General features: G+C 38.2%; 1 protein-coding gene across 12 annotated transcripts in view; it reads left to right on the top strand.

Moving 5' to 3' along the window:
- Nucleotides 1-13,151, top strand: part of MLLT10 (MLLT10 histone lysine methyltransferase DOT1L cofactor) — a 217,638-nt gene that overhangs the window by 82,019 nt on the left and 122,468 nt on the right. For all 12 annotated transcript variants that reach the window (XM_055296724.2, XM_055296726.2, XM_055296716.2 and 9 more), the window contains 3 exons: nucleotides 1,900-2,003; nucleotides 4,693-4,786; nucleotides 6,980-7,075. In XM_055296724.2, the coding sequence (XP_055152699.1) occupies nucleotides 1,900-2,003; nucleotides 4,693-4,786; nucleotides 6,980-7,075 (294 nt within the window). The remainder of the gene's footprint in view (nucleotides 1-1,899; nucleotides 2,004-4,692; nucleotides 4,787-6,979; nucleotides 7,076-13,151) is intronic.

Here is a 13,151-nt window from a genome sequence, read left to right on the forward strand (position 1 = left end):
AGACTCTTAGTGTCATTATTGAGATTTAGTAGATTTACTTGGGTAAATTTTTTTCTGTATGTCGACAGAACAATTCCAGAGACTACTTGATGGTTTTTCACCTGTGAAATGGTTACTTCTCTGGGGAGAAGATCTCCGATTCTGGATGTTTCACCCCCCTTCTTTTTTTTTTTTTTTTTTATAAATAGAAATTATCATATTTTTAAGTTTTATGGGATGGTTAAGTAATGATTTCTATTCACTGTCAGCTCTTTGGAAGTTACTGAGGTATTTGAGGCCTCTTTTGCATATTTTCCCCAAATTTTGCCATATAGAATGTTATTGTTTTAATGTGCTCTATTTTTAAATTTTTTTGATCATTTGTAGGCAAAAATGCATGCTAAATTCTCCCATTGTAACTGGTACTTACGAATACTTTTATTCAGTGTGTCTAGATAGGTTTTGTTGTTATTTGGGATTTTACTTTTTAGAGGTATAAAATGATGTTTGTAATTCAGTTGAGTCTGAATCCTAGTTTTTCTTTCTTTTTTTTCTTTTCTTTCTTTTTTTTTTTTGAGATGGAGTTTCTCTCTTGTTGCCCAGGCTGGAGTGCAATGGCCTGATCTCGGCTCACTGTAACTTCCACCTCCCTGGTTCAAGTGACTCTCCTGCCTCAGCCTCCTGAGTAGCTGGGATTACAGGCATCCGCCACCATGCTGGGCTATGTTTGTTTGTTTGTTTGTTTGTTTTTTGTAATTTTAGTAGAGACAGGGTTTCACCATGTGGGCCAGGCTGGTCTTGAACTCCTGACCTCAGGTGATCCACCCGCCTCAGCCTCCCAAAGTGCTGGGATTACAGGTGTGAGCCACCACGCCCAGAGAATCCTAGGGTTTCAATAGAGGAGTTGAAATCATGTACCTCGTTAGATAATTAGTTTTTTTTTTTTTTCTGTGTCCTTGTAAATATTGTTGCATGGTGTTATTTGGCACCACAGTGCAGAGTGAATAAAACCATGTGGTTGTATTGAAGTTGGGCTAGCTTATGCTTTATTACTATTTAGAAATTAGTTTCTTTTTCGACATGTATCACCTGATTATATGTAGTTAGACATAACTTTTTGTATCCTCAACTTGCAGTCTGCTGATTTTATTCATTATACACCGATACTTACAGATTGTCGTTTTTGCAATTCAGTCTTCTGTCACATGACCAGCCATGATTTTGAGCTGTGAAAAGTTAATATTGCCTATTAGTTACTTGCACGTGGAAAATGGAAGATGTCAGTCAAAGTTTCTCAGGGTGTTCATTGGCTTTGTATCTCTTGGGCATTTCTGACCTACTTAGCTAAAGTATCTTCTTCTGTAGCCCGCATGTGTCAGCTTGGTGGGGCTGAATGACAGCCTACCTGTATAGGATTCCTCACAGACAGTGGAAATGAATGACCTAAACTTTGCTAATTCATGTAGGGCTGTTATTTGTCTCTTAGGTGCCAATACCCTGTTTCCAACCCTCTTAGATATGATTACTTCCTGCAGAGGGGAAAGATAAACATTGTTTTTACGCCCTTGTTACAGCAATCAGTTTTGATGACAAGGGGTTGGGAAGAAGAGGTGTGGTAGATTGTGTCCTGGCCCGCCAGCCTCAGTGCCTGGGAAGAGTCTTCCTGTCTTGCAAAGTTTGTGAGACTGATGAAGATAATGCCTTTGTAAATTTTTTTAGTAGGACTATTTGTATGTCTTTGTTTATATTTTTCAGTTTGTATTATATGCAAAAATCAGATTATTGTCCAAAATGAATTCATATTTTGAGTTAAGATAGGTTAGTTAGTATACCTGATCTTCATTTCTGAAGATAATTGTAAAATACTGATTCATGTTAAGAACATGTATGATTTTTGTCTTTTTTTTCGTTAACCTCAAGACTTGCTACATTTGTGATGAACAAGGAAGAGAAAGCAAAGCAGCCACTGGGGCTTGCATGACATGTAATAAACATGGATGTCGACAGGCTTTCCATGTAACATGGTAAGGATGTTTCCATTGTTGCACTGAACTGAACTTGGCAAATACCTTGCGTAACAATCATAAGTTAAAGACTTAGATACTCAAACATTAATTATGGTAAACTTTATTGGTACAGTTTCTATGTTCACATTTACTTATTTGTGATAAAGATAATTCTAATAACTGAATGTATTTACCAGAGTGATTTTGCAATAAGTGGACTCTTGTTCTGATGTCTTATTCTCTGTAAGCTTCAGTTTCATCTTGTTTAAAATTTTGGTATTGATTACCTATCCTTCAATTTGTTATTATGATTAAATGAGCTAATCTAGGTAAGCTTAGTGCAGTGTCTGCATACGAGGATTCAGTGAATGATAGTACTTACCTTCTGTGTCTCAAGTGAGAAGTAGTGTAACCACTGTCATTTTCAATATTACAGTGGCGACTTCTCAAAAATTTATTTAAGATACTCTTTCATGCCAGGTGCAGTGGCCCACACCTGTAATCACAGCACTTTGGGAGGCCGAGGCGGGTGGATCACCTGAGGTCAGGAGGTCCAGACCAGCCTGGCCAACATGGCAAAACCGTGTCTCTACCAAAAATACAAAAATTAGCCAGGTGTGGTGGCGCGTGCCTGTAATCCCAGCTACTCGGGAAGCTGAGGCAAGAGAATTGATTGAACCTGGGGAGTGGAGTTTGCAGTAAACCGAGATTGCGCCATTGCACTCCAGCCTGGCGACAAACCAAGACTCCATCTCAAAAAACAAAACAAAACAAAAAAAAACCAAAAAAAAACAGATATTCTTTCAGCACAAAATTTCGAGGGCAAAAATTATTTACAACAATATATTTTATATTTATATAATATATATTATATATTACATAATAGGTAACAGTTCCAAATAAAGAGTTTGGGAATAATCTGTGCACTAATTTTAAGTATCAGTCTATGCCTCACTGCCAGTGTGCGTACATGCTCATTTCCTGAGTTTTTAGTGTTTGGTTATATGAAATCTGTTTTATACTACTATTGTGAAATGGAAAACGGTTTTGACTTTTATAAATTCTTGTAATGACTGTACCAAATTTCCCAAAGATGAAAGTAGTTTTTGGGGTATGAGATCTGTATATTAATACAATTTTGGAATGTTAAAAGTGTGAAAGGTCAAATTGAAAAGATGGTGATTAGAAACTTCAGCGTTTTGTGTTTTTAAAAATGAATATGCCAGGCACGGTGGCTTACGCCTGTAATCCCAACACTTTGGGAGACAGAGGTGGGCAGATTGCCTGAGCTCAGGAGTTCAGAGCCACCCTGGGCAAGATGGTGAAACCCCATCTCTACTAAAAATACAAAAAAATTAGCCGGGCATGGTGAAGCATGCCTGTAATCCCACCTACTCGGGAGGCTGAGATGGGAGAATTGCTTGAGCCTGGGAGGCCGAGGTTGCAGTGAGCTGAGATCATGCCACTGTACTCTGGCCTGGGTGACAGAATGAGACTCCATCTCAAAAAAAAACAAAAAACAAAAAAACGAATATTAGCTGGGTGCAGTGGCTGTGCCTGTAATCCCAGCACTTTAGGAGGCCAAGGTGGGAGGATTGCTTGAGTTAAAGAGCAGCCTGGGCAACATAGCAAGACACCTCATCTCTACTAAAAATAAAAACAAAATTAGCCAGGTGTGATGGTGTACTCCTGTAGTCCCAGCCATTTGGGAGGCTGAGGTGGGAGGATTGCCTGAGCCCAGGAGGTTAAGGCTGCAGTGAGCTTTCATCGTACCACTGCATTCCAGCCTGGGTGACAGAACGAAACCCTGTCTCAAAAAAAAAAAAAAAAGAATATTGTAACATTAGGTTTCATTTTCTTTTTTTTTTTTGAGACGGAGTCTCGCTCTGTCGCCCAGGCTGGAGTGCAGTGGCGCAATCTCGGTTCACTGCAAGCTCCGCCTCCTGGGTTCACGCCATTCTCCTGCCTCAGCCTCTCCGAGTAGCTGGGACTACAGGCGCCCACCACCGCGCCCGGCTAATTTTTTGTATTTTTAGTAGAGATGGGGTTTCACCATGGTCTCGATCTCCTGACCTTGTGATCCGCCCACCTTGGCCTCCCAAAGTGCTGGGATTACAGGCGTGAGCCACTGCGCCCGGCCAGGTTTCATTTTCATTTCTTCCATTGCTTTTGACTGAAAAGCACAATTTATGTTTATCTCGCTTATTGTGCTGTGACTTAAAGCACTTAGAGTTGCAAATTTAGCCTTGAGTGAATGCATGTTTTCCTTGTAAGGTTATGTAATCTGCATCCATGGGCTAAATACCATCACTTTGGCCCTTTAGAGGCATGGCCTTTCCATTTGTACCTGTGACAGATTGAAAAAGTAAAACGAAGTGTTAACCGATGGGGTGGGATTGAGGGGGAAGAGAATGTATCTTAGGAACTTAATGTCTATTTGGAGACATAAAACATGTATACGTCTTCATCCTGATAGAGATGTATGAAGAGTTTGTTTTAAGCCATAAACGTAACTTTAAAAAAGATCAGTTGCAGGTTGGGGTAAAATATACTTGGTCACAGCTAGAATAAAGCTTTTTATTTTCTCATTTTTTTCTTAGGAGATGTATTTTCTCAGCATGAATGATTGGAAGTAAATTTTATTTGCTTATATATACAGGTACTCTGATTTTAGTATATCAATAAATATACTTGGCTTTATTTTCAGCGCTCAGTTTGCCGGACTGCTTTGTGAAGAAGAAGGTAATGGTGCCGATAATGTCCAATACTGTGGCTACTGTAAATACCATTTTAGTAAGCTGGTAAGAATTTGTCTTGGATTTAATGAAATGACTATGATTAGTTTTGACAATAGAATGACACTTTTATTAAAAAAAAAGCATATAATAGTTCCTTTTTCCTTGAGTTTTTGGCTTGAGATTGTGTTTAGCATGTTCTTTATTGGAGGTAAAAAGATCTATTAATAGTAATTTTAAAAGATTTTGCTTGCTTCGGTGTATTTATAAAAGTGAATATTCTAAAGTACTCTCATTTAGAATATATATTAATATTAGGCTGGGTGTTGTGGCTCACACCTGTAATCCCAGCACTTTGGGAGGCCGAGGCGGGTGGATCACCTGAAGTTGGGAATTGGAGACCAGCCTGACCAGCATGCAGAAACCTCGTCTCTACTAAAAATACAAAATTAGTGGGGTGTGCTGTTGCATGCCTGTAATCCCAGCTGCTTGGGACGCTGAGGCAGGAGAATTGCTTGAACCCGGGAGGCGGAGGTTGCAGTGAGCCGAGATCCTGCCATTGCACTCCAGCCTGGGCAACAAGAGTGAGACTCTGTCTCAAAAAATATATATATATAAAATAAATATATATATATTATATATAAATATTGATAGTGAATGTTGGTATACGTTTAGTGAAAAAAATCAGTAGGAAAACTGTTTATAACATCTTTAGTTAATTGGATTTTTGGTGCCAATTAGACATTTTGTGATTATCACTTTGTTTCTCATTTTCTGCTTAATTACTATTACCCATTTATTTATTTATTTTCATTTTTATTTACTGGGAAATAATAAAACTGAAGTAAGGCTGTTTTGTAACTTGCTTAAAAACCTTCAGAAAAATATACTTAAATACAAGTTTGGGAATTCTTTAGATTTGGTCACTATTTGCTGTCACGCAGGATCATGGTGATTGAGTTAGTAACATTTGATTGGGTGTTACATATTTGTATGCATGTTCCTTTGAAGGGTCAGTATGTCTGATGTCCCGAGTATCTATTTCTCATTCTTTTTAATGGTAGATATTAATACACTGAAGGTTTAAGGCTTCTTTATTTTTCTTTTAGTTTCTAATTTTTAAATTATTATATTTCCCTTGTGAATGGGGCTATTTCTTTTGAAAATAAATACTACAAGGGGCCTCTGTCTTATGAAATGAGCAGTTTAGGCCTCTAATATTTTGGTTCTTGTATATGAATTACTTAAGAGTGTGTATCTGTATATCCTTTGATGCTGAATGCTTTATTTTAATGACTAACAAAAATTTTGAGATTATAAAATTGAAAATTTTTCTTCCTAGGTGTAATAAGCATATTGAAATACTAATTTTCTAAATGAGAGATGATATAAATAAAAAAATGGATTTTGAAGTTTGTGCAAATAGAATATGCTTATTGCTAATTATAGACATGATGTTATCCTATTTGATAGTTGGGAAAAATGTCTGTTTAATAATTTAATAAGATTGTATAATCTTTACATTTGCATGGAATTTGAACTTCTTTATAGTCATTTTTATCTAGTTTACACCAATTAGATGTGGTACCACCAACTTGTAAACACCTCAGATAACTCTCACCTTCATACTTAATTATGCAATGGTACAAGTGTTTTAAACAGAAATTTGTGATGCTTTTTAGTAATGCTTTGAAAAGTGCATGAGTCTAATACTGACATTTCCTTTAATTTTTTAATTTTTTTCTTTATTTGCTCTATCAAATACAATGTGCAGGAATTATTAATTGAACTGCAGAGATAAATTTTTAGAAAACTGTATACCTTAATACTGATGGTATAAGATTAAAAGTCTTCCTGCTTTTCCTAGTGGCATAAAGTAACACTTCAAATATTTACCTTTCTATTCTTCTAGTCTTGGCACCCTTTTTTAATACGGCATTTTCTCGTTTTGTTGAAACTTTTTATTTTTAAGCTGATGTTGAAAATATATAGTAGCTTATTTGAAAATAGATGATCTGTTTTCACACATTTTAATTAATTTACAAAAATATGGCATTAATGTTTAGATTTTCTTTTATAATGTAATGGATAATATATGAATGGTGTCTAAACTGGATTATATAGATTGAAATAGACTTTTAAAAATTTCAGTAGACATTAAAAATACTTTATAGTTGAATTGGTTTAAGCCTAACAAAAAGATTCGTTTAAAAAGTTTTATATACATATACATATATGTATATATATTTTCTTTTTTAGAAAAAGAGCAAACGGGGATCTAATAGGTCATATGATCAAAGTTTAAGTGATTCTTCCTCTCACTCTCAGGATAAACATCATGAGAAAGAGAAAAAAGTAAGTGGATTTGTTGTTGCTATATTTGTAGCACATCTACTTAATAGAATTTTTTTTTTTGCCTTTTTAGATAAAATTACATTCTTGATAGTTAAATGGAGACATTGAAATATAGAAACATTTTGGCTAATAAAGAGTATTTAATGAAATGATAGGTTTAATGCCATATTTGTGAATATGGTTTTACCCGTTGCAACTGAAAATTTAGATTACAACTTTACTGAAAGCATGAGAGAGATTTCTTGCATGTGTTACTGTGGTCATCTTGTGAAATCTTTAGGTGACTTCAGCAATAATAGTTTGTTGCTATATATTATTAACTAATTACTTCGCCTGTAAGTAATTATCAGCTTTTTTCCTTTATAATAGAACAATTTTGAAGTTCTATATATTCTTGGCTATTTTTTCTTTTTCAGTGGTGCTAATGGTTAATTAATTTTTTCTAGTGGCTAAATGTCATATCTTTTGTTTGAGAATATTTTGTCTTTTAATTAAAACACTAAAAGCTTGCCTAAATACTAATCTGTCTTTTTCTGACTTGCCTGTTTTCCTGCTTACATTTTTACTTGCTTTATAGGAAATACTTTTTAATAAACTAAAAAATAATACTGGAAAATCATTTGTACTTAATTTGTTCTTTAATATGTTCTTTAAGAACATATTGCCATTAGCTGAGCATGGTGGTGGGAGGCTGTAGTGTGCTGGGATTGTGCCAGTGCACACCAGCTTGGGTGACAGAGTAAGACCCCTGTCTCTTAAAAAAGAATCTATTATGAATTGTGTTTAAGGAAGTGAAGATAAAAAGGACATTGTCAAATGGAAAAGAATATTTTTCTTATAAAGTTGGCATATGCTAGTTTTGGAAATGTTTCTGCAGACTGTATTTAAAATTTAGATCCCATATCATTTTCATATTTGTAAATATGATTTGGTAAATGCCAACAAATAATTGTTTAAAAACATTTTGGGCTGGGTGTGGTGGCTCAAGCCTGTAAGCCCAGCACTTTGGGAGGCCAAGGGAGGTGGAGGAGTTTGAGGCCAGCCTGGCCAACATGGTGAAACTGTGTCTCTACTAAAAATACGAAAAAAAGAATTATTCGGGCGTGGTGGTTGTGGTTTGTAATCCCAGCTACTTGGGAGGTCGAGACAGGAGAATCGCTTGAACCCAGGAGGCAGAGATTGCAGTGAGCCAAGATCGTGCCACTGCATTCCAGCCTGGGCGATGGAGCGAGACTCTGTCTCAAAAGAAAAAAAAATTTTTTTTGGTTTGAGTTTGTGTGTGTTTTTTCAAGGTAAACATTTTAAAAACTTAAGTAGTTTTGAGAGTAAATTCTCTATCATGAGTGAAATAATTATAACTTTTAGGGCTGTTGTTTGGCATTTATTTATTTATTTAGAGACAGAGTCCCACTCTGTTGCCCAGGCTGGAGTGCAGTGGTGTGATCTCAGGTTACTGCAACCTCTGCCTCCTGGGTTCGAACGATTCTCGTGCCTCAACCTCCCTAGTAACTCTGTCGCCTAGGCTAGAGTGCAGTGGCGTGATCTCGCATTATTGCAACCTCTGCCTCCCGGGTTCAAGTGATTGTCGTGCCTCAGCCTTCCTAGTAGCTGGGATTACAGGCACATGCCACCATGCCTGGCTAATTTATTTGTATTTTTAGTAGAGACAGGGTTTCACTATGTTGTCCAGGCTGGTCTCCAACTCCTGGCCTCATGTGATTCGGCCTCCCAAAGTGCTGGGATTACAGGCGTGAGCCACTGTGCCTGTTGACATACACACACACACACACACACTTTTTTTAGATCTCAGGCAACAAGTAAACATATATATCTTGATTTCTTTTTGAGGTGGTTTTGTTATAAAGTGACGGTAGTAGGAGCCTGTCTTGTTTATTGTTGATTAGATTGCTGATAAAAAAATAGCAGGGTTGGTTTAATTAGCAGTTTTAATAATAAGCACCATGAAAGTTTATTTAAGCTTTTTAAGTCATCAACTAAGGATTCTTAGGCAGGGCTCATTATAAATTGTCAAGAGGGAAGCCTCACTATTAATGGTCTTCTGTTCTCCCATTTCATGCATATTATCTTGTTTAAAAAGCGCTTACTATGTGATTGTATTTATTTTAAGATATGCCCTATCATGTTATTTGAAGGACAGTTATTAAATATGGTATGGTGTTGAATGAATATAGTGCTGATGACTACACGTATAAATCTTTTATTGCTCTGGGAGTGAATTAAATTTTGTATTTTAAGAATTTTTTGTGGTGGTTGAGTGGATGCTAGATTAAAAAACACTGATTTAGTCAAATTTGTTTAGCTTTAATATTTAGAAGTATGTAAATACTATTTGGATTTTACTTTTGGCATATATAAGTTTAATATAACTTGATTTTTTTGCTGTCAAGCTTGAATCTATTTTTACATTTTGTTTTTAATAACTGAGATTTACTGGTCATCTACAAAGTAAGCACACTAAATGAAGGAAACATACTATATATAAGTTTATTATTAGACATGCTTGCTTGGCTTGGGAATATTTGGGAAAGGACTTTAAAAATATGGGATGATTATAAGTGATACTATAGTTAAAAGATTGAGTGTTACAGACTTTTTCTCCTTCCCTCCTTACCTCTAAGTTTTTTTCTTTTTCTTTCTTTTTTTTTTGTCTCTTAGGCTGGAGTGTCGCCTAGGCTGGCACTCTGTTGCCTAGGCTGGAGTGCAGTGGTGCAGTGGTGCAGTCTCGTCTCACTGCAACCTCTGCCTCCCGGGTGCAAGCGATTCTCCTGCCTCAGCCTCCCGAGTAGCTGGGATTACAGGTGCACACCACCACGCCCAGCTAATTTTTGTATTTTTAGTAGAGACGGGGTTTCACCATGTTGGTCAGGCTGGTCTCGAACTCCTGACCTCGTGATCCACCTGCCTCAGCCTCCCAAAGTGTGGGGATTACAGGTGTGAGCCATTGTGCCTGGCCCCTCTTTTAAGATTTTTATGTTCAGTAGAGTTGTCTTGAAAATATGCCTAGCATGTTTTTAGTGTTGCATTGAAAGGAACACTCATAATCAAGTCAGACATTAGTATTTTTAAAACAGGCAGTTCCCAACTTGAAATGGTTTGAATTACGGTTTTTAGACTTTACACTGGTATGAAAACAGTATGCATTTATTGTGCTTCTCGATTTACCATGTAGTTATGTCAGGATAAACTTTTTGTAAGTTGAAAATATTGTAAGTTGAAAGCACATTTTTAACAGGATGTTTTCAGCTTATGATGGGGTTATTGGGAGTAGCTGCATTGTAAGGTGAGGAGCATCTGTATTGTATATTATCACCTAAATTTTGGTGATACTGTTCATAAGATACACATTGAACCACTTCCTCTCTGAATTCTTTTATCTGGCTTCGTTCTGGCACCTATTTTTCTTTTTTTTTTAAATTTACAATTTTAAAATTGTTTGTTCGTTTGTTTACTGAGACGGAGTCTTGCTCTTGTCGCCCAGGCTGGAGTGCAATGGCTCGATCTTGGCTCCCTGCAACCTCCGTCTCCCAGGTTCAAGCGATTCTTCTGCCTCAGCCTCCCGAGTAGCTGGGATTACAGGCACCTGCCACCACGCCTGGCTAATATTCTGTATTTTTAGCAGGGACTGGGTTTGGCCAGGCTGGTCTCGAACTCCTGACCTCAGGTGATCCACCCGCCTTGGCCTCCTAAAGTGCTGAGATTACAGGCATGAGCCACCATACCCTGCCAAAAATTTTTTTTTTTTTTTTTTTTTCTGAGACGGAGTCTTGCTCTGTTGCCTAGGCTGGAGTGCAGTGGCGTAATCTTGGCTTACTGCAAGCTCCGCCTTCCGGGTTCATTCTCCTGTCTCAGCCTTCCGAGTAGCCGGGACTACAGGCGCCCGCCACCACGCCCGGCTAATGTTTTGTATTTTTTTTTTTTTTAAGTAGAGATGGGGTTTCACCGTGTTAGCCAGGATGGTCTCAATCTCCTGACCTTGTGATCCGCCCCACCCCCCCCCCTTTTTTTTTTTTGAGACGGAGTCTTGCTCTGTTGCCCAGGCTGGAGTGCAGTGGCGCGATCTAGGCTTACTACAAACTCTGCCTTCCAGGTTCACGCCATTCTCGTGCCTCAGCCTCCGGAGTAGCTGGGATTATAGGTGCCCGCCACCACGCCCAGCTAATTTTTTTGTATTTTTAGTAGAGACGGGGTTTCACCGTGTTAGCCAGGATGGTCTGGATCTCCTGACCTCATGATCCGCCCTCCTCGGCCTCCCAAAGTGCTGGGATTACAGGCGTGAGCCACCGCTCCCAGCCAAGAATTTAATTTTTTAAAAGGAGGTGAGCGAGGGTGTGCCTGTTGTGTTTAACCAACCCCTGGCCCCCCCGCTTCGCCGCCCCCAATCCCACTGGCGCCACAAGGGAGATGTCAGGGGCAGGGAGGTCTAGTGGAATTCCACACCCCTGCCTCCCATGCAGTGCCCCTGAGCGTAAAGGAGAGACGAGGGGCCCGTGGGGCGAAAGAGAAGACCAGTTTCATTTCCCATGAATGTGGGTCCCTCTTCTGTCGTGGCTCAGGCCTGGTCCACTGCATTGATCCTGGCATCTGTTTCTCTTTGTGTATTTAAAAATACTATTTATTGAAGTATAAATAAGTGATATTGTTATTTTATATTTAATATTAAATCCTGTGGTATCCAAATTATTTAAAAATGAAATAACTTTTAGCTTACAACTTCATATGGTTATAGGAAAAATTTAAACATATATAGCCTTTGCTTTTCAGAGAAGTTCTGTGTGATTCAAGCTGTATTAGCACTGGTTAGGTACTAACTATAGTGCGAGCAAGGAGAAAAGTTAATGGTGAAATATGGCTTCGAATAAGCGATAGTTTGTTTTTTCTTGTTTCTTTTGTTTTTCCTTTTTTTTTTTTTGAGATGAAGTATTGCTCTGTTACGCAGGCTGAGGTGCAGTGGCACCACCATAGCTCACTGCAGCCTTGATCTTCGGGGCTCAAGGGATCCTCCTCCCTCAACCTCCTGAGTAGCTGGGACTACAAGCGTATGCCACCATGCCGGCCTTTCTTTTTTTTTTTTTTTTTTTAATTTGTAGAGACGAGGTCTCTCTATGTTGCCTAGGCTGGTCTCTAATGCCTGCGTAGAAGCAATCCTGCCTTGGCCTCCCAAAGTGCTGGGATTACAGGCGTTAGCCACCACCCAGGCTGATTAAAGGATAGGTTCTGCAAAAATTGAAAATTTGATATATATTTGAAAAGGAACCAGAGCATATATTTGAAATTAATTAAAGCCGTGCCTATCAGGATTAAATTCAGTCACTAAGAGTTCAAATTGTGAATTATTATTTTAGTAGAATGCCTTCTAATATTTGTTATGCTTGTTAATGTTAGTTAATGTTGATTAGTAAAAGGAAAGCATGCTGTTGTTCTATAATTTCACTTTTGACAACAAACGTGTGGGTTTTTTTCTACACCAATTAATCACCCAATTCTCTGTGGACACCAAGTGGGTGTCCTACAATTCAGTTCTGATATTACCCAGAGTTAGTGCAGATCCCATAGATACTGGGTCCCACGAGACTGCCCCCACTTCAGAGGCCAGTTGCAAGTCCCAGATTGTCACCTGGACTTTTGACCAACTGATTATAAATTGGGGGTTCCACACAACCTTCTCCTTAGATTAGATAATTTGCTACAATAGCTGACATAACTCCAGAACACTATTTATTATTACTTATGTATGGTGAAGGATACAGCTCAGGAACAGCTGGATGGAAGAGACACACAGGACAAGTTATGGGGAGGTAGGTAGAGCTTCCATGCTCTCTCCAGGTGCTCCACCCACACAGCATCTGGTTGTGTTCACTGATCAGGAAGCTCTTAGAACTTCATTGTTAAGATTTTTTGTGGAGGTTTCCCATTATGTAGGCACAATTTATTAAATTGTTGGTCATTGGTGATTGAATTCAACCTCCAGCCCTTCACCCCTCCACAGAGGTACCGGGGTAGGACTTAAAGTTCCAAATCTCTGATCACATGGTTGGTTCCTCTGCTGATCAGCATC

Source organism: Symphalangus syndactylus, chromosome 10 (genome assembly GCF_028878055.3).
Source record: "Symphalangus syndactylus isolate Jambi chromosome 10, NHGRI_mSymSyn1-v2.1_pri, whole genome shotgun sequence".
NCBI lineage: Eukaryota > Metazoa > Chordata > Mammalia > Primates > Hylobatidae > Symphalangus > Symphalangus syndactylus.